At 38.8% G+C, this 20,490-nt stretch overlaps 2 protein-coding genes across 2 annotated transcripts; both read right to left on the reverse strand.

Moving 5' to 3' along the window:
• Positions 1–1,734: 1,734 nt before the first annotated feature.
• LOC123955648 (olfactory receptor 49-like) lies at positions 1,735–2,682 on the reverse strand. The gene has a single exon (XM_046027889.1). It carries the CDS (start codon positions 2,677–2,679, stop codon positions 1,735–1,737), a length of 945 nt encoding a protein of 314 aa, XP_045883845.1. The 5' UTR covers positions 2,680–2,682.
• Positions 2,683–18,782: 16,100 nt separating this feature from the next.
• Positions 18,783–19,736, reverse strand: LOC123955670 (olfactory receptor 6C74-like). Its single transcript, XM_046027946.1, has one exon. It carries the CDS (start codon positions 19,734–19,736, stop codon positions 18,783–18,785), a length of 954 nt encoding a protein of 317 aa, XP_045883902.1.
• Between the last annotated feature and the right edge of the window lie 754 nt (positions 19,737–20,490).

Genomic DNA, 20,490 nt, shown 5'->3' on the forward strand with positions numbered 1-20,490 from the left:
GAAAGGGGAACCCTCTTACACTGTTGGTGGGAATGCAAGTTAGTGCAGCCACTTTGGAGAACAGTGTGGAGATTCCTGAAGAAATTAAAAATAGAGCTTCCCTATGACCCTGCAATTGCACTGCTGGGTATTTATCCCAAAGATACAGATGTAGTGAAAAGAAGGGCCATTTGTACCCCAATGTTTATTGCAGCAATGGCTACGGTCGCCAAACTGTGGAAAGAACCAAGATGCCCTTCAACGGATGAATGGATAAGGAAGATGTGGTCCATATACACAATGGAGTATTATGCCTCCATCAGAAAGGACGAATACCCAACTTTTGTAGCAACATGGACGGGACTGGAAGAAATTATGCTGAGCGAAATAAGTCAAGCAGAGAAAGTCAAGTATCATATGGTCTCACTTATTTGTGGAGCATAACAAATAACGTGGAGGACATGGGGAGATGGAGAGTAGAGGGAGTTGAGGGAAACTGGAAGGGGAGATGAACCATGAGAGACTGTGGACTCTGAAAAACAACCAGAGGGTTATGAAGGGGCGGCAGGGGGGTGGGGGGGGGGTGGGAGGTTGAGGAACCAGGTGGCGGGTAATAGGGAGGGCACGTACTGCATGGAGCACTGGGTGTGATGCCAAAACAATAAACACTGTTATGCTGTAAATAAACAAATAAAAATAAATAAATAAATTAAAAAAAAAAAAAAAGAAATGGCTCTCTCTGGCTAACCAGGCCCTTACAGTTATCAATCAGAAGATAACCTTATACATGACAATACCAGTCAACCATCTTATTTGTTTATTTTCATTAGTAATGTGAAGAAGATAAGAAAATAACTTAGATTCCCCCAACTTGAATCTTTGGAAGAAATTAAAGAAATATGAAATAAGTGTTTCCATCCACTGATGTACACAAGCATTCTGTGGTAAGAGATTTAGGATAGGAACCCATCAGAAGTGTGCATTATGCATATGAGGGGCTGGAGCTAGATTAAATAATTTAGGAACTAGGAATTTTGGTCAGCCATGGGATGCTGTGATTATTCCCTCTCCTTAGTATTTGGTTCTCTGAAACTGAGAACAATTCTGTTTCTCTCCAGAATGGGATTGAGGCATACATATGCAGCGAAGCTAAGGGCCAAGAACAGCATTTAAAAACACACTTAATGCAAACCAAATATATTCCAAGGTGAAGGGTACAAAGACCATTATTTCATTAGTCTAGGCATGGAGGGAATGTAAACTCAAGCATTGGTACTATTTCCATCATTTCCTACATTCCTAATATATAATCTTCTATCATTTGAATATCTAAATGCCTTTTGGTAAATATTTATTAATTCTGTTCAAACATGTTCATGGGTAGAGAGAAGTGAAATAATAAATGTATAAATTTACTAAATTTTGGAAATTTCAAGCATATATATATGCTAGAATATATGGTTATATATATATATAAACATATATATGTTTATAAAGAGGGAAGATAAAAATTCAGTGAAGGATTTTATAATTAATCAGTTGTCAACAGTATGTGGAATATTTAGGGAGAAGATAGCTACGCACATCACGGTAAAATGTAGCCTTGAAGAAACAGGTTTCCATTTTGCTAGGGATGTGCAGAGTTCAGTGAGGTCTGCCAGAGGCCCTGCACTAAAACTCTGTGAACTGCTACGCCGGCCAGAATGAGGACACAGGGTTTTCTGAAGCCTTTCACTTCAAAGCCATGTGATTTTTTTATCTTGATATTTTCATTCTGCACATTGTCTCCCTCAGAGCCCGGTGGACCTGCTTGTTCCGCAGAGTATAGATGACAGGGTTGAGCAGTGGGGTCACCACCGTGTTCACAAGGGCAGCCTCCCTGTTGGAGTCCAGCCTGTTCGTTTGCTTTGGTTTCACATATATGAACATACAGCTGCCATACATCAGAGAGAGAACTATGAGGTGAGAGGAACATGTGGAGAAAGCTTTCTGTTTCTCCCTGGCAGATGGGAGTCGGAGGATTGTGACTACTATGTTGCTGTATGCAATGGTGGTTATGATAAGGGATGTCAACAGGATAAAGGAAATAAGGACAAAGGCTAACATTTCAACAGACCTGGAGTCAGAACAGGAGAGATGAATCAGGGAGCCAATGTCACAGAAGAAGTGGGGGATGATAAGAGGACCACAGAAGGATAACTGGGAGACTTTTACTAGCAGAACAGTGATGAGAGGGAAGGCCAAAGAGGAGCAGGCAGTGACCAGGATGGAGCAAGTCTTTGGGTTCATGATGGTCGGGTAATGCAGAGGCTTGCAAATGGCCACATACCGATCCAGAGACATCACCGCTATGAGGAAGAAACCTGTTGCTCCAAGAAATAAAAAGACAAAAGCTTGTATGAAACAGGCAGGAAAGGAAATGGTTTGTCTACCTAAGAGGAAGATGACCAGCAACTTAGGAATAACAACATTTATGAAACAACATTCCAAAAAGGAGAAAGTGCTGAGGAACAAGTACATAGGTGTGTGGAGCCGGGAGTCAGCACAGGTGATGGTAACTATGACAGCATTGCCAACAGTGGACACCAGGTATGCCAACAGGTGCACTAGGAAGAGGACCCTTCCGAGGTGCTGGATGGCAGGAAACCCCTCCAAGGTGAATTCCTGGACAGCTGTCCCATTCCCCATTTCCATGGGCATCTCTTTCCAAGCAGCATCACAGCTGTACTTAACCTACAGTGAAAACATCAGGGAACACAAAGGTTTTAGAGGAGCATGATTAAGTTACTTGACTATCCAGGAAGATGGGTAGGCTGGTAGCAAAGTGGATTAGCTAGTTTGTTCTTCAATCGGATGGACCTGAGTTCAATAGTAGTTTAATACTGAGTTCTGTTCCCTGAGAAATGGGTCATCTTGGAAAGGAAGTTAACCTTTGTGGACTTCACTTTCATCCTTTGTAGAATGAAGATGATAGGAACTATCTGTTCATGATCTTGAAAGAATTAATTAAGGTAAATGATGTAACTCATTTGATAAATGATGCCAGTGTTTCCAATGTGTTCCTCAATGTCTAATTGCAGTATTATGATCACTAATATAATGCTTAGGAGAGCAACACCTGTAGGCAGAATTTTTGACATTTGTGCTTATACAATATTTCATTGTTTTTGGTAATACTATCAATTTTCATATAAATATAACAATAATGTTAGTAATGCTCCCTTTGTATATTCCTTTTAATGGAGCAACACATTTTATGGTCCAAACTATGATCACCATTACGTGTTGAGGACTTATCCTTTTCTATGCTGGTCACTGAAATTCAGTATTTCTGTTCCTCTGCACAATAACCATGAGTCCATTCTACAGAAGCAGAAACTAAGCCTTAGAGAGCTCCACAAATTTTAGGTCACATAACTGGGCCTTAAGTCAGAATGCCCAAATCTAGAGCACCTGCTGTTTACAAATGTGGTGTCAAAATATTTTAAAATGGGAACAGATCTATTGTTGATGATCTTTAAACTGGAAGTGAAAGATGAGTTTTATTTATCTTAATTATTTCTATCCTTATTTAGTATCACTGATGAGTTACAGACCTGTGGAGTGACAGTGTACTTAGAGAGCATCTACTCTGGCACAAGCATTTTATAGAAGGGACTGGAGCCCAGAGGCATTGAGTGCTGCTCAACAACATGAATAAGTTGTAAAATCAGGATTTACCAGCCTCCTCCAGGGGTCACGCTGGGCTGTGATGAAAGTGGGTGTGGCAGTAGGTCATAGGATTAACCCACCAAGGAGGATGTGCTGGGCACCTGGCACTCAGGCACTCACTCTCACATCAGAGCTCAGGGAACATTCTTCTCTCTCCTGCCCTCTCAGTCCGTGACTTCTCTCATGATAGTGTTTGGCTGTAGCATCTCAATACTTGGCTGAAGTTCAGCTGTGTGGGATGTGTCTCTCTCACTGACCCACCTTGGCCCAGATCCTCTGAAGGGCAGCTCATGAAACCAAACTCCTCACCCCTGAGTGGCACAGCCTGAAGGAGCCTCTTGACCCCAGTAAGTCCACCAAGTCATCAGGGTCTCTGAGGCCAGGCACACACAGGAGTCACCTCATGGGGGGCAAGACCTTCTCCTCTTGAGCTATTGTCTTCCAAGAAATCAAGAGCTTGCTGTGGGCTGAAGGGAAAGGAGAGGAGAATGAAATGCCTGTGTCATAGCCTTCCCTCTCCCTCCCTCCACAGTGCAGTGAATATGCATCCCATGTTGCCAGTGCTCTGGCTGAGGAAGCTCTGTTTCTATAGCTCAGAATGTTTCATAGAACAAGGCTGCCTGGTAGCCTTGACCACTGAAACCCCAGAAAGGAGCAGACAGATTAAAACAAGCACATTTCACTGCCCCCTGTTCTGGGTAGTGCTGGACTCCCAGACTACTTAGTATTCTGATAAAAGTTTGGCCTTGCCTCCCCCAGCGGGTAAAAGCCGACCTACCATGCAAAATTGCTGTCACCTTCTCTACCAGTTAACAGGAGCTGGCAGTACCGTCTAAGTTTCGCCCTGGGTGCTGCTGAGACAAGGGTCCTGCTGCAATGCTCCATGTCATGGGCTCACCTGTTCCAAGACACCTTCTACTGCACCATGTTCCCCTATCACGACCTCATCTTTCCATGTGGAGAATTATCCCTTTTCTGTGGCATCAACAATGAGAAGATGCTGACACACAAGTTTGAGGCTCTGTGGTATTATTTCCTAGAAGACTGTTTGGTCACTAAACAGGATGGTTGCAGCCACGGAGGAGAGAGTGCAGACCCCCAAACTTTATTAGATGCTGAAGAGACAGGGGCAGAAAGTAAATGCATGACTTGTGTCCTGGGGGCAGTTAATTGGTCTCTGTTGAGAATAAGATTTACTGGCACAACCCTTATATTTATCTTCCCTCATCTGTGATGACACTCCTAGCTGTCTGCACTGTTCTCTGCCAAGATTTTTCAGGGGAATTATATGATAATTTCCCAAGGGTTTCTGAAATTCCAAATTGAAAGTTGTTACTGATTTGTCGTAACAGTCCAGACTACAATTTTCTACATGTAATGTATGCACTGAGGCCAGAGTGTAGTTGTTAAAAGTACAGACTTTGGGGCACCTGGGTGGCTCAGTGGGTTAAGCCTCTGCCTTCGGCTCAGGTCATGATCTCAGGGTCCTGGGATCAAGCCCCACATGGGGCTCTCTGTTCAGCAGGGAGCCTGCTTCCCCCCCCCTCTCTCTGCCTGCCTCTCTGTCTACTTGTGATCTCTCTCTCTTTCATAAATAAATAAAATCTTTAAAAAAAGAAATAGAACAGATTTTTCAGTGAGAAAGAGCTGGATTATACTCTGACTTTTAGGAGGTCTTGGGAAGATACTGGGAAGCCCACCTTTCTTGGTCAATCATTTTCATGCTTCTAACAACATTATGATTTTTTTCCAATGTGTAGTTTTATCTGAAGAATATTTTCACTGTTTTCCCCAATCTCCTTGAAAAATGAAATCAATTTTTATCTCTTCAGGGTAGAAAGGGGAATGCTTTCTGGTTTCTGTAACATCGCTAAAAAGGAACTCACCTCTTCTAAAAACTATGAGGGACGTGGATCCCCAGATTCTTTCTAGATACAGAAGAGAGGAGTTGTGAGTCTGAGGGGGGAGAAGCTGTACCCACATCAATCAGTGTCTTCTGTTTAAAAGAAGTAAAAGTTGCTTCTTTTAACTGGGTATCTCAGCTGGGCTACTGAGCAGGAGTGACCCATATTTCAGTGACCTCTGGATTCCCATGGAAAGCTAAAGAAGGGGACTAAACCCCCAAACTCTATTTTCAGGCAACCCTAGGGCATATGGTAGCTGTTTGGAAATTTGTTCTGCCTAAATCTGTCCTTATCATTATTGATCTTTCAAGGTCATGGCAAATATTATAAAAGCGTTCAGGAGTATTCATATGTGTCCCACCTTCCCACAAATACACAAAATCATTTTTATAATATCTGTCCATCTACATACTATACTTTTGATCCAGGCAAAACTTGGACCCCATGTTTATTTTCTTAGTTGGAAGGGAGGGAAAATGAAGAATGAAGGGGGGAGAGTTATAGAAGCTTGAGCCATGTGAGACTATACATTTTAATGCTCTGATAAAGGCTCATATGCATGGGGTTTTAGTTTTATTCAGTGCCAGCTTCATGGTGTAGAAATAACTGTCACACTTGAGTGAGTCCCAATGCCAACATGATGGTGGGAATTTGGGAGGAAAGGGCCTGGCAGGTAGTGTGATGGGAAGGTTTACAAAGGAGACAAAGAATAGGGTTGAAGTAGATATTACATTTAATGTATCAAGAAGTATTTCTAATTGTCTTTGATCTATAGTTTCTCTTTTCTGGATAATGCCCTTATGGCTCTCCAATGCCACCCTCCTTCTTTATGTTATTTTGATGCAGTCCCAATAGTTTATTTTTACTTTGCTTGCCTTAGGAAAAAATCTAGAAAGAAGTTGCTATAGCCAGTGTCAAAGATGTTATACTGCCAGGCTCTTCTTAAGATTTCTAGGCTTCTAGGCTTTCCTGTCTCACATTTAGGTCTTTAACCATTTTCAGTTTATTTTTATGTATGATATAAAAACATGGTCCCGTTTCATTCTTTTGCATATGTTTGTCCAGTTTTGCCAATGTCATTTGTTGAAGAGACTGTCTTTTTCCCCTTTGGATATTTTTTCCTGGCTTGTTGAAGATTAGTTGACCACATAGTTATGTTTAATTTCTGAATTTTCTATTCTGTTACACTCACCTATGTGTCTGTTTCTGTGCCAATACTATACCATTTTGATCACTACCGCTTTGCAATATAACTTGAAGTCCTGAATTGTGATGCCTCCAGATTTGCTTTCCTTTTGAAGGTTGCTTTGGCTGTTCAGGGCCTTTTGTGGTTCCACACACATTTAGGGATTTTTTGTTGTTGTTGTTGTTGTTCCAGCTCTGTGAAAAATGCTGTTGATTTTGATCATAATTGCATTAAATTTTTAGATTGCCTTGGCTAGTATAGACATTTAAACAATATCTGTTTTTCTAATCCATGAGCATGGCATGATTTTCCATAGTTTCTGTCCTGTTCAATTTCTTTTGTTGGTGTTTTGTACTTTTCAGAGAACATGTCTTTTACATCTTTGGTTAGGTTTATTCCAAGGTATCTTACTGTTTTTTTTTGTGCAACGGAAATGAGAGTGATACCTTCATTTCTCTTTCTTCTGATTCATTTTTGGTATATGGAAATGCCAGATTTCTGTAGGTTGATTTTGTATCCTGTGACTTTCTAAATTGGTTTACCAATTGAAAATCTTCCTATATACTGTCAAAGAAGTATTTGAAATTGTTACTATAGAAAATTAAAATCTTTAATTTAACCTGAGATTTAACCTCCTGACATTTTTAATTACCCCTCTCCTGTTATCAAGGCTTTGACTTTATTCTTTATTTGCTTTTGAAAAAAAAAATCTGACGTTGGTTTTCTCCCTAAGATTCTTAGAAATTCCTTTCCTAGTCTAGGTCCAGCTATTTCTGGGTCTAGCATCAATGTCATCACCATCACCATCATCATCATTATCCTTATAACAGCAAATAGGTAGAGCGCACTACTGTAGGTCGCACTACTAATCCATCTGAGACATTGTTTAAATTACATTATTTGTATGAATTTTCAAGCCTCATTTTATTTCACAGATGATGAAACCAAAGCACAGTTTTTACTTTTTTTTGATAGTATTTTATTTATTTATGTATGTATTTATTTATTTGCAGCGTAACAGTATTCATTGCTTTTGCATGATGGGGGAGATTGTTTGCTTCATTCATGGGAGCAAATTGTCAAGAACTTGACTAGGACATATTGCCTGAAAAACAAATTTTGTGATTCCTAAGCCCCTAAATGTTTACATTTGTTTTAACATTTTGCCAGTAGTTCAGTGGTTATAAGAGTCTACATTGAAAATAATTCACCCAAAGCTTAAAAGCCAGATCCTACTTTCTTCCAAATGAAAAGCTGTGAAAGAACTTGATATATGGAATTAGGTGGTCTTTTGTAGACAGAAGAGATATTTTTAATTATTTTTTAATCTGGAAAGATTTTTAGCATTTCTTTAGTTTTGGTGTTTGTAAATTGTATGTCATGCCTAGACACTAGCCCTTTTAATTTATTGAACTGTTCATATAGGTAATTTGAAGACTATCTTCTTTGTGTATTTAATAATTTATTCCCCTCTTTTTCTTCTGTTCTCTTTTGCAAAATACCTAATAAAAAGAATTTTGACATTCTGGACCAAAATACATTCCTCACATGTTTTCTACATCTTTTTTTGTCTATATTTTACTTTCTGAAACTTATCCCTTTTACTTATCTGCCACCAATCCTGATGATTTCTTTCTTTCAGCTATTATATTTTTAATTCATACAAAAATTTTTGTTGGATTACCTGTTCTTTATTAAAATGTAATGGTGTTTTAAGGATGCAGTATTATCTTGGAGGACCTGCGCTGGATTTAGTTTTTCATTAAAGAAAACTAATTTCTTAGTTTCTTTAATGAGTTAGAAATAGTTAGAAGAGTTAAGTAAGAAGTAATAGTAAGAAGAGTTAGAAATAGTTGTTTCCACTCTCCTTTATCCTACTCTTTAGATCACATCAGCTGGCAGTATGGGAACTGCATTTTAGAGAATTGCTTGCCAGGAGGGTGCCACATCAAATCCCTTTAATGAAAAGCATAGTGTGGTAGTTGAAATATAGAAGGAAGAGCCCTTATTGTTCCCCTAGAAGTGGTTGCTCTGTGAGCTGCAAAGAAAATGGTATCAAAGAATTGAAGTTTGAACACTGTGTGCTTGTGGCAAAATATTTAAAAATTATAGACTCCAGTTACTCTGAAAGCCCCTCACATTACCCATCAAAGCCATAGAGATCTTCCTAAAACATATCTGACTATGCCTTACCAGTGTTTAAGTTTCCTATTGCCTTCAGGATAGGCTTATAATAGAACCCACGTATCTTTCTATTTTGGTTCCTGAAAGTCTATCTATTTCCATTCAAAATTCTCTTCCTGCATGTGGTATTTGACATCATTTATTATTCAAACTCTGCCTATGCCTTCAGCTCATATTGTTCTATTTCCTTTCAATCTCACCATCACTGTAAGCATATGGAAACATGATTTTACAGCTACATGCTTTACAAATGCCATTGACCCACTTGAAATACCATCCATTTTCATTGTCCAAATGGAAAATATCATATGTCTTCCAAAAATCACCATTCTATGAAGACTCCAAAATACATGAAGACACCAAAAACCCCAAACTATCAAAAATGGGCAGAGAAACCGAATAGACATTTTTTGAAGGAGATCATACAAATGGCCCACAGGTACATGAAAAGATGCTCACCTTCTCCATAGAAATGTAAACATCACTAAGGGAAATACAAGTAAAACCACAATGAGATATCACCTCATGCTTCTTTGCATGCCTATTACCAAAAAACCCACAAAGGACAAGAAATGTGGAGGAAAAGGAACCCTTTTCCATTACTGATGAAAATGTAAACTGGTGCAGCCCAGACAGTAAACACTACAGTGTTTCCTGAAGCATTTCAAAATAAAATTAATATTGATACAGTGATCCCACCTGTGGGTATATAACCAAAGGAATTGAAATATGGATCCCAAAGAGATATCTGTGCTCCCATGTTCACTGCAGCATTTTTCACAGTAGCTGAAGTGTGGACATAACCTGAAAGTCCAGGTAAAGCACATGCTGTGATGAGTGCTGGGTGTTACACATAACTTACGAATAACTGACCACCATCTCAAAAACTAATGACTTACTAAACAGTGGTTAACAGACCACTAAAAAACAGTGCATGAAAAGAAGAATGGGTAAAGAAAATGTGACATATATCCATTATGGAACATCATTCAGACTTTACAAAGAAGAAATTGCCACTTGCACCAACATGTATAGACCTGGAGGACATTATTTTAAGTAAAGCCAAACATGATAGACAAATGCTGCATGATCTCATTTATATGTGCAATCTAATTAAATACACAGAAGCAGAGAGTAGAATGGTGGTTGTCAGGGTCTGGAGGAAAGGAGAATAGGAATATTTGATACTTCATTGTTATTCAGATGAAATCTGAACTTCATAATAGGACCATCAGGGCCAAATAGGATCTAATCATGGAGTAGAATTTGTTTCATAAAATGTATTTGAGATTATCTAAAATCAATGTTTGTGCTAAAAATAAAATAAAAACTGTCTTAATTCTTTTAGAGATATTTCTTCTGAAGAAAAAAAATAGGCCCATCCTAGCTGGTAAATGGGTGCAAAAATTACACGAAGTTTAAAGATTGAGATCCTGAAAATTCTGTTTTTTTTGAAAATTTTTAATTAAAAAAATTTTTTTTAATAAACATATAATGTATTATTAGCCCCAGGGGTACAGGTCTGTGAATCACCAGGTTCATACACTTCTCAGCACTCACCATTGCACATACCTTCCCCAATGTCCGTAACTCCACCACCCTCTCCCTACCCCCTCCCCCTGACCACCCTCAGTTTGCTTAGTGACATTAAGAGTCTTTTTTAGTTTGTCTCCCTCCTGATCCCATCTTGTTTCATTTATTCTTTTCCTACGCCCCAAACCCCCCATGTTGCATCTGCACTTCCTCATATCAAGTAGCTCATACGATAGTTGTCTTTCTCTGATTGACTTATTTCGCTAAGCATAATACCCTCTAGTTCCATCCATGTCATCGCAAATGGGAAGATTTCATTTCTTTTGATGGCTGCGTAGTATTCCATTGTGTGTGTGTGTATGTATGTATATATATATATGGACATATATATACATATATGTCCATATATATATATATATACATATATATATACATACATGGATAAAGAAAAGTTGATATATATATATACATATATATATGTATAAAAATATACATATATATATATATATATACATATCAACTTTTCTTTTTCCATTCATCTGTTGATGGACATCTAGGTTCTTTCCATAGTTTGGTTATTGTGGACATTGCTACTATAAACTACTATAAACATTTGGGTTCACGTGCCCCTTCCGATCACTACGTTTGTATCTTTAGGGTAAATACCCAGTAGTGCAATTGCTGGGTCATAGGGTAGTTCTATTTTCAACTTGTTGAGGAACCTCCATGCTGTTTTCCAGAGTGGTTGCACCAGCTTGCATTCCCACCAACAGTGTAGGAGGATTCCCCTTTCTCAGCATCTTCACCAGCATCTGTCATTTCCTGACTTGTTAATTTTAGCCATTCTGACTGGTGTGAGGTGGTATCTCATTGTGGTTTTGATTTGTATTTCCCTGATGCCGATTGATGTGGAGCAGTTTTTCATGTGTCTGTTGGCCATCCGGATGTCTTCTTTGCAGAAATGTCTGTTCATGTCCTCTGCCCATTTCTTGATTGGATTGTTTGTTCTTTGGGTGTTGAGTATGCTAAGCTCTTTATAGGTTTTGGATACTAGCCCTTTATCTGATGTGTCATTTGCAAATATCTTCTCCCATTCTGTCAGTTGTCTTTTGATTTTGTTGACTGTTTCCTTTGCTTTGCAAAAGCTTTTGATCTTGATGAAATCCCAATAGTTCATTTTTGCCCTTGCTTCCCTTGCTGTTGGCAATGTTTCTAGGAAGAAGATGCTGCAGCTGAGGTTGAAGAGGTTGTTGCCTGTGTTCTCCTCAAGGATTTTGATGGATTCCTTTCTCACATTGAAGTCCTTTATCCATTTTGAGTCTATTTTTGTGTGTGGTGTAAGGAAATGGTCCAAATTCATTTTTCTGCATGTGGCTGTCCAATTTTCCCAACACTATTTGTTGAAGAGGCTGTCTTTTTTCATTGGATATTCTTTCCTGCTATGTTGAATATTAGTTGACCATAGAGTTGAGGGTCTATTTCTGGGCTCTCTATTCTGTTCCATTGATCTATGTCTTGATGATGACAGCTCTGTAATAGAGCTTGAAGTGTAGAATTGTGATGCCACCAACTTTGGCTTTCTTTTTCAATATTCCTTTGGCTATTCAAGGTCTTTCCTGGTTCCATATAAATTTTAGGACTATTTGTTCCATTTCTTTGAAAAAAAAAATGGATGGGATTTTGATAGGGATTGCATTAATCATGTAGATTGCTTTAGGTAGCATAAACATTTTCACAATATTTGTTCTTCCAATCCAGGAGCATGGAACATTTTTCCATTTCTTTGTGTCTTCCTCAATTTCTTTCATGAGTACTTTATAGTTTTCTGAGTATAGATTCTTTGTCTCTTTGGTTAGGTTTATTCCTAGGTATCTTTCAGTTTTGGGTGCAATTGTAAATGGGATTGACTCCTTAATTTCTCTTTCTTCTGTCTTGTTGTTGGTGTACAGAAATGCAACTGATTTCTGTGCATTGATTTTATATCCTGACACTTTACTGAATTCCTGTACAAGTTCTAGCAGATTTGTAATGGAGTCTTTTGGGTTTTCCACATAAAGGATCATATCATCTGTAAAGAGTGATAGTTTGACTTCTTCTTTGACAATTTGGATGCCTTTAATTTCTTTTTGTTGTCTGATTGCTAAGGCTAGGACTTCTAGTACTATGTTGAATAGCAGTGGTGATAATGGACATCCCTGCCATGTTCCTGACCTTAGTGGAAAAGCTCTCAGTTCTCCTCCATTGAGAATGAGATTTGCAATGGGTTTTTCATAGATTGCTTTGATAGTATTGAGGTATGTGCCCTCTATCCCTATACTTTGAAGAGTTTTGATCAGGAAAGGATGCTGTACTTTGTCTAATGCTTTTTCATCCTCAATTGGGAGTATCTTATGGTTCTTGTTTTTTCTTTTGTTAATGTATTGTATCACATTGATTGATTGGCAGATGTGGAACCAACCTTGTAGCCCTGGAATAAATCCCACTTGGTCGTGGTGAATAATACTTTTAATGTACTGTTGGATCCTATTGGCTAGTATTTTGGTGAGAATTTTCACATATGTGGTCATCAAGGATATTGGTCTGCAATTCTCTTTTTTGATGCGATTCTTGTCTGGTTTTGGGATCAAGGTGATACTGGTTTCATAAAATGAGTTTGGAAGTTTTCCTTCCATTTCTATTTCTTGAAACAGTTTCAGGAGAATAGGAATTAATTCTTCTTTAGATGTTTGATAGAATTCCCCTGGGAAGCTGTCTGGCTCTGGGCTTTTGTTTGTTTGGAAATTTTTGATGACTGTTTCAATCTCTACTGGTTATGAGTCTGTTCAGGTTTTCTATATCTTCATGGTTCAGTTGTGGTAGTTTATATGTCTCTAAGAATGCATCCATTTCTTCCAGATTGTCAAATTTGTTAGTGTAGAGTTGCTCATAATATGTTCTTATAATTGTTTGTATTTCTTTGGTGTTTTTTGTGCTCTCTCCTCTTTCATTCATGATTTTCTTTATTTGGGTCCTTTCTCATTTATTTTTGATAAGTCTGGACAGGGGTTTATCAATTTTATTAATTATTTCAAAGAACCAGCTCCTAGTTTCATTAATTTGTTCTATATATATATTTATATATATTTTTGGTTTCTATTTCATTGATTTCTGCTCTGATCTTTGTTATTTCTCTTCTCCTCCTGGGTTTAGGCTTTCTTTGTTGTTCTTTCTCCAAATCCTTTAGGTGTAGGGTTAGGTTGTGTATTTGAGATCTTTCTTGTTTCTTAAGAAAGGCTTGTATTGCTACATATTTTCCTCTCAGGACTTCCTTTGCTGTGTCCCACAGATTTTGAACCGTTGGTTTTCATTATTATTTGTTTCCATGAATTTTTTCAGTTCTTTGGTTTCCTGGTTGAACCATTCATTCTTTGGAAGGATGCTGTTTAGTCTCCAGGTATTTGGTTTTTTTCCCAAATTTCCTCTTGTGATTGAGTTCTAGCTTCATTGCCTTGTGGTCTGAAAATATGCAGGGAATGATCTCAATCTTTTGGTACCAGTTGAGACCTGATTTATGATCCAGGATGTGATCTATTCTGGAGACTGTACCATGTGCACTAGAGAAGAATGTGTATTCTGTTGCTTTGGGATGGAATGTTCTGAATAGATCTGTGATGTCCATCTGGTCCAGTGTGTCATTTAAGGCCTTTATTTCCTTGTTGACCTTTTGCTTGGATGATCTGTCCATTTTAGTGAGGGGAGTGTTAAAGTCCCCTAGTATTATTGTATTATTGTCAATGTATTTCTTGGATTTTGTTATTAATTGGTTTATATAGTAGGCTGCTCCCATGTTAGAGGCATAGATATCGATATAGGGGCATAGATATCCATGTTAGGGGCATAGAAAATTGTGAGATCTTCTCATTGGACAGACCCTTTAAGTTTGATATAGTGTCCTTCCTTGTCTCCTATTATAGTCTTTGGCTTAAAATAATTGATCTGATATAAGGATTGCCACCCCAGCTTTCTTTTGATGTCCATTAGCATGGTAAATTGTTTTCCACCCCCTCACTTTAAATCTGGAGGTGTCTTTGGGTCTAAAATGAATTTCCTGTAGGCAGCATATTGATGGGTTTTGTTTTTTTATCCATTCTGATACCCTGTGTCTTTTGATTGGGGCACTTAGCCCATTTACATTCAGGATAACTGTTGAGATATATGAATTTAGTGTCATTGTATTGCCTGTAAGGTGACTGTTACTGTATATTTTCTCTGTTCCTTTCTGATCTACTACTTTTAGGGTCTCTCTTTTCTTAGAAGACCCCTTTCAATATTTCCTGTAGAGCTGGTTTGGTGTTTGCAAATTCTTTTTGTTTTTGTTTGTCCTGGAGGCTTTTTATCTCTCCTTCTATTTTCAATGATAGCCTAGCTGGATAGAGTATTCTTGGCTGCATGTTTTTTTCTTTTAGTGCTCTGAACATATCATGCAAGTTCTTTCTGGCCTGCCAGGTCTCTGTGGATAAGTCTGCTGTGCATCTAATATTTTTACCATTACATGTTACAGCCTTCTTGTCCCGGACTGCTTTCAGGATTTTCTCTTTGTCACTAAGACTTGTAAATTTTACTATTAGATGATGGGGTGTGGATCTATTTTTATTGATTTTTGGGGGGTTCTCTGCACCTCCTGGATTTTGATGCTTGTTCCCTTTGCCATATTAGGGAAATTCTCTCCAATAATTCTCTCCAATATACCTTCTGCTCCCCTCTCTCTTTCTTCTTCTTCTGGAATCCCAATTATTCTAATATTGTTTCATCTTATGGTAGCACTTATCTCTCGAATTCTCCCCCCATGATCCAGTAGCTGTTTGTCCCTCTTTTGCTCAGCTTCTTTATTATCTGTCATTTGGTCTTCTATATCACTAATTCTTTCTTCTGCCTCATTTATCTTAGCAGTGAGAGCCTCCATTTTTTATTGCACCTCATTAATAGCTTTTTTGATTTCAACTTGGTTAGATTTTAGTTCTGTTATTTCTCCAGAAAGGGCTTTTATATCTCCAGAGAGGGTTTCTCTAATATCTTCCATGCCTTTTTTGAGCCCGGCTAGAACCTTGAGAATTGTCATTCTGAACTCTAGGTCTGACATATTGCCAATGTCCATGTTGATTAGGTCCCTAGCCTTTGGTACTGCCTCTTGCTCTTTTTTTTTGTGGTTAGTTTTTCTGTCCTGTCATTTTGTCCAGATAAGAACATATGAAGGAGCAAATAAAATACTAAAAGTGTGGCAAAGACCTCAGGAAAATGTGCTTTAACCAAATCTTAAGAGACCTCAAGTCTTGGGGGGCCTGGGGAGAAAGGGGGTAAAAAGAAGTTCAGAAAAAAAATTAAAAAAAGGGTCTTTTTAAATTTAATTAATCTGATAAATCTTTTAATTTAAAAAAATTAAAAATTAAAAAAAGAAAACAAATAAAAAAACACAAAAAAGAATATATATATATATAAGTATATATATAATATATATATACTGGTGACTAGAATAGGGTCACCCACTTAATTTTGGGAGTATTTTTGTCTCCTAGAAGAAACTACCTCCCAAAATTTCACAGAATGAAAAACATATATAAGGGTAAACACAATGAAGGGATGGAATATGATTATGAGGATGAAAAAAAATTTTTTTTTGAATTTCTGAAAAAGGAGTTGATAAGGTAAGTTGTCTGGGAGAATAAAGAAAAGGAAAGTGGAGAGAATTTGCTCAGGCTGGAGACTAGAAGTCCAGTGCTAGATTTAGGGTGTATTTTGATCTATTAGAAGAAGTTGTACCCCAAATTTTTTAGAAGAAAAAACCCTATGTGTATACAAAAAAATATAGTTAAATACAGTGAAGGATAAAATATGACTATAATAATGAAGGTTCAAAAATATTATTTTTTTAATGAAAGGTATTGTTAAGATAAACTTGTTAAAAAATTAAAGGAGGAAAGGGTAAAAGTTAAATAAAATTCAGCAGAAGAAAAAAAATAAAATTAAAAAAATGAATTAACTTTGCAACTTAAGAATAATGGGAAGAAAGCCACGAATTGCATGCTTTGCTTTCTCCTCCTCTGGAATTCCACTGTTCTCCTTGGTAAGTGAACTTGGTCTTGGCTGGATTTCTTGTTGATCTTCTGGGGGAGGGGTCTGTTCTAGTGATTCTCAAGTGTCTCTGCCCAAGGCAGAATTGCACCACCCTTACCAGGTAATCCTGGTAAAAATGGAACTGGAGTAATCCGCTCCAGTTCGTTTTCAGGAACTTTTGTTCCCTGAATGCTTTCCATAGACTTTTGGAGGATGGGAATGAAAATGGCGGCCTCCTAATCTCCAGCCCAGAGGAGCCAAGAGCTCGGGGCCCCAGTCCTCAGTGTGCCCTCAGAGAAAAGTGCTCAATCACTCACGTCTACCTGGCCTCTGGCCACACCTGGAGAAAAACATTCAATCACTCCCACCTCCCTGGCCTCCAGCTGTGCTCCGAGCTCACCCAACCTGTGACCAAGCGTCTCTGTCTCTGACACAGAGCTCTGCCTGGAGTCTCTGAACCCTGCAGATCCCTGCGCTCTTCTGGGGAGGTCTCACCAGATCTTGTGGGGACCCCACTCACATAGCAGTGGCCTGTGTCACAGATTACAGTTCAAGGTAACCCCGAGTTGAGAGATCACTCCTCGGCTCTGTCTCTGTAGTCGGCTTCCCCGCTCTTATACCTGCGAGCTCTGTGACACTCAGACACCCCTGATCCTTCCGTGACCCTTTGGGACCTGTGGCCACACTGTCCCCACGTGGGCTTCACCCCAGTTTAGCCTCTGGAGTGATGTCCCTCAGTGGGGCCTTCTAAGGTCCTGATTTTGTTCTCCGTTGCTTCGCCGCTTGCTGGGAGCTGCCCCTCACCCCGCGGTCTATCTAACCGTGGCTTTGGATTGACTTCTCCACTGGTCCTACCTTTCAGAAAGTGTTCAATTTTCTGTTTCTAGAATAGTTTCTCTTCTTTTCTTTAATCTCCTGTTGGATTTGTAGGTGTTCTGAATGGTTTGATAAACTGTTTAGCAGATCTCCTGCTACCTGATGTCATCTCAGCCTGCTACTTCTCCACCATCATGATTCCTCCCTCCTGAAAATTTTGGTTTTAAAGTAGTTTATCAATCAGTGGTGTCTATTTGGCTTGGTCAAATGTCTGACTTTAGCTCAGGTCATGGTCTCTGGGTCCCAAAATAAGACCCTGCATAGGACTCTGCACTCAGTGCGGTGTTAGCTTGTCCTTCTGCCCCTTACACTACTCTCTTTCTCTTAAATAAATAAATAAAACAGTTATAAAAATAAGTAGATTATCAGTCAGAAGATAACCTATGGTTGACAACCCAATTCAACAGGAAAAATGTTTAATTTGTTGATTTTCATTAGTAAAATGAAGTAGATAAACAAATAACTTAGGTTTTCCCAACTTGAATTTTTGGAGGAAATTATAGAATTATGAAACAAGTGCTCCCTCCCACTGATATACACAGACATTCTGTGGTAACAGCTTTAGGATAGGAACCAATCATAAGCATGCATTATGAATCTGAGGGGTTGGAACTAGAATAAATAATTTAGGATTTAGGAGCTGGTCAGTCTTGGCATGCTGTGGTAATTCCCTCTCCTTAGAGAATGGTCTAAGCCTGAGAATAATTCAGTTTCCCCAAAGCATGGGATTGATGCATACATATGTAGCTAAGCTAAGGGCCAAGAACAGCATTTAAGAACACACTTGAAGCAAAGAATATATATCGCAGGATGAAGAGTACTTTGACCATTATTTCCTTGGGCAAGGCTAGGAGAGAACGTGGACCCAAACATGTTATTTCCATCATTTTGTTCCTACACACAATGTAATATACCACTTTCTATCATTTTAATTATCTAAATACCTGTTGGTAAATCATTATTAATTCAGTTGAACCATGGTTATTGGAGAATGAAATGAAATAATAAGTGTAAAATTTACAAAATTTTTGAAACTTTAAGTTCATGGTTTATAAATAGGGAAGAATAAAAATTCAGTAAAGGATTTTGTAATTAATCAGTTGTCATCAGTATGTAGAATATTTAGGGAGAGGATAGCTACGCACATCATGGTAAAATGTAGCCTTGAAGAAACAGGTTTCCATTTTGCTAGGGATGTGCAGAGTTCAGTGAGGTCTGTCAGAGACCCTGCACTACAACTCTGTGGACTGCTACAGTGGCCAGAATGAGGACACAGGGTTTTCTGAAGCCTTTCACTGCAAAGACATGTGATTTTTTTTTTATCTTGATATTTTCATTGCCTCCCTCAGAGCCCGGTGGACCTGCTTGTTCCGCAGAGTGTAGATGACAGGGTTGAGCAATGGGGTCACCACCGTGTTCACAAGGGCAGCCTCCCTGTTGGAGTCCAGCCTGTTCATTTGCTTTGGTTTCACATATATGAACACACAGCTGCCGTACATCAGAGAGAGAACTATGAGGTGAGAGGAGCATGTGGAGAAAGCTTTCTGTTTCTCCCTGGCAGATGGGAGTCGGAGGATTGTGACTACTATGTTGCTGTATGCAATGGTGGTTATGATGAGGGATGTCAACAGGATAAAAGAAGTGAGGACAAAGGCCAACATTTCAGTGGAGTTGGTATCAGAACAGGAGAGATGAATCAGGGGGCCAAGGTCACAGAAAAAGTGGGGGATGACATGGGGGCCACAGAAAGATAACTGGGAAACCTTCACTACAAGACCAGTGATGAGTGGGAAGGGTACTATGAAGCAGGCAGTGACCAGGAGGAAGCAAGTCTTCGGGTTCATGATGGTCGGGTAATGCAGAGGCTTGCAAATGGCCACATACCTATCCAGAGACATCACTGCTATGAGGAAGAAAACAGCTGATCCCAGAAATACAGTGACAAATGCCTGTATAAAACAGGCAGAAAGGGAAATAGTTTGCATGCTTAAGAGAAAGATGACCAGCAATTTAGGAATAACAGCACTTATGATACCACACTCCAAGAAGGAGAAAATGCTGAGGAAAAAGTACATAGGTGTATGGAGCCGGGAGTCAGCGCAGGTGATGGTGATTATGATCGCATTGCTTACAATGGATGCCAGGTATGCCAGCAGGTGCACGAGGAAGAAGACCTTTCCCAGGTGCTGGATGGCAGGAAACCCCTCCAAGGTGAATTCTTGGACAGTTGTCCCATTCCCCATTTCCATGGGCATCTCTTTCCACAGCAGCATCACAGCTGTGCTTAAGGTACAGTGAAGACATCAAGGAACACAAAGGTGTTAGAGGAGCATGATTAAGTTACTTGACTATCTAGGAAGATGGGTAGGTTGGTAGTAAAGTGGATTAGCCAGTTGGTTTTTCAATCAGATGGACCTGAATTCAATATTAGTTAAATGCTCAGTTCTAACTCATGAGAGATGGGTCATTTTTGGAAAGTTAGTTAACTTTTCTGAACTTTTTTTCATCCTCTGTAGAATGAAGTAGATAGGACCTATCTGTTCATGTTCCTGTGATAATTAAGTAAGGAAAAGCATGTAACTCACTTGGCATATGATGGCAGTGTTTCATATGTGTTCCTCAAAGCTAATTGTAATGTTACGATCACTAAAATAATGCTTAGGAGAGCAACATGTGTAGGCAGGTGTATTAACATTTTTCTAGTTATATAATGTTTTATTTTTAATGGTATTACCAATTTGTTTGTAAACATAATGATTGTGTTAGTAATATTCCCTGTAGAAGTCCCTTTTAATAATGCAAAACATTCTATGGTTCAAACTGTGATCACCATGATGTGTTGAGGACTTGTGTTTGGCACTATGCTGGTCACTGAAATTCAGTATTTCTGTTCCTCTTCACAATAACCATAAGCCCCTTCTTCTAGAGAAGCAGAACTGAGGCTTAGAGAGTTCCAGAGTATTTGCTTCACATATCAGGCACTTTACCTAGATCTTCCAGATCCAGAGCCCCTGCTGTTGACAGATG

The sequence above is a fragment of the Meles meles genome, chromosome 13 (assembly GCF_922984935.1).
Source record: "Meles meles chromosome 13, mMelMel3.1 paternal haplotype, whole genome shotgun sequence".
NCBI classification, from domain to species: Eukaryota; Metazoa; Chordata; class Mammalia; order Carnivora; family Mustelidae; genus Meles; species Meles meles.

Bases quoted from the DNA above. Each gene is read 5' to 3' on its own strand.
- LOC123955648 (XM_046027889.1), bottom strand. From the start codon at position 2,679: ATGCCCATGGAAATGGGGAATGGGACAGCTGTCCAGGAATTCACCTTG.
- LOC123955670 (XM_046027946.1), bottom strand. From the start codon at position 19,736: ATGCTGCTGTGGAAAGAGATGCCCATGGAAATGGGGAATGGGACAACT.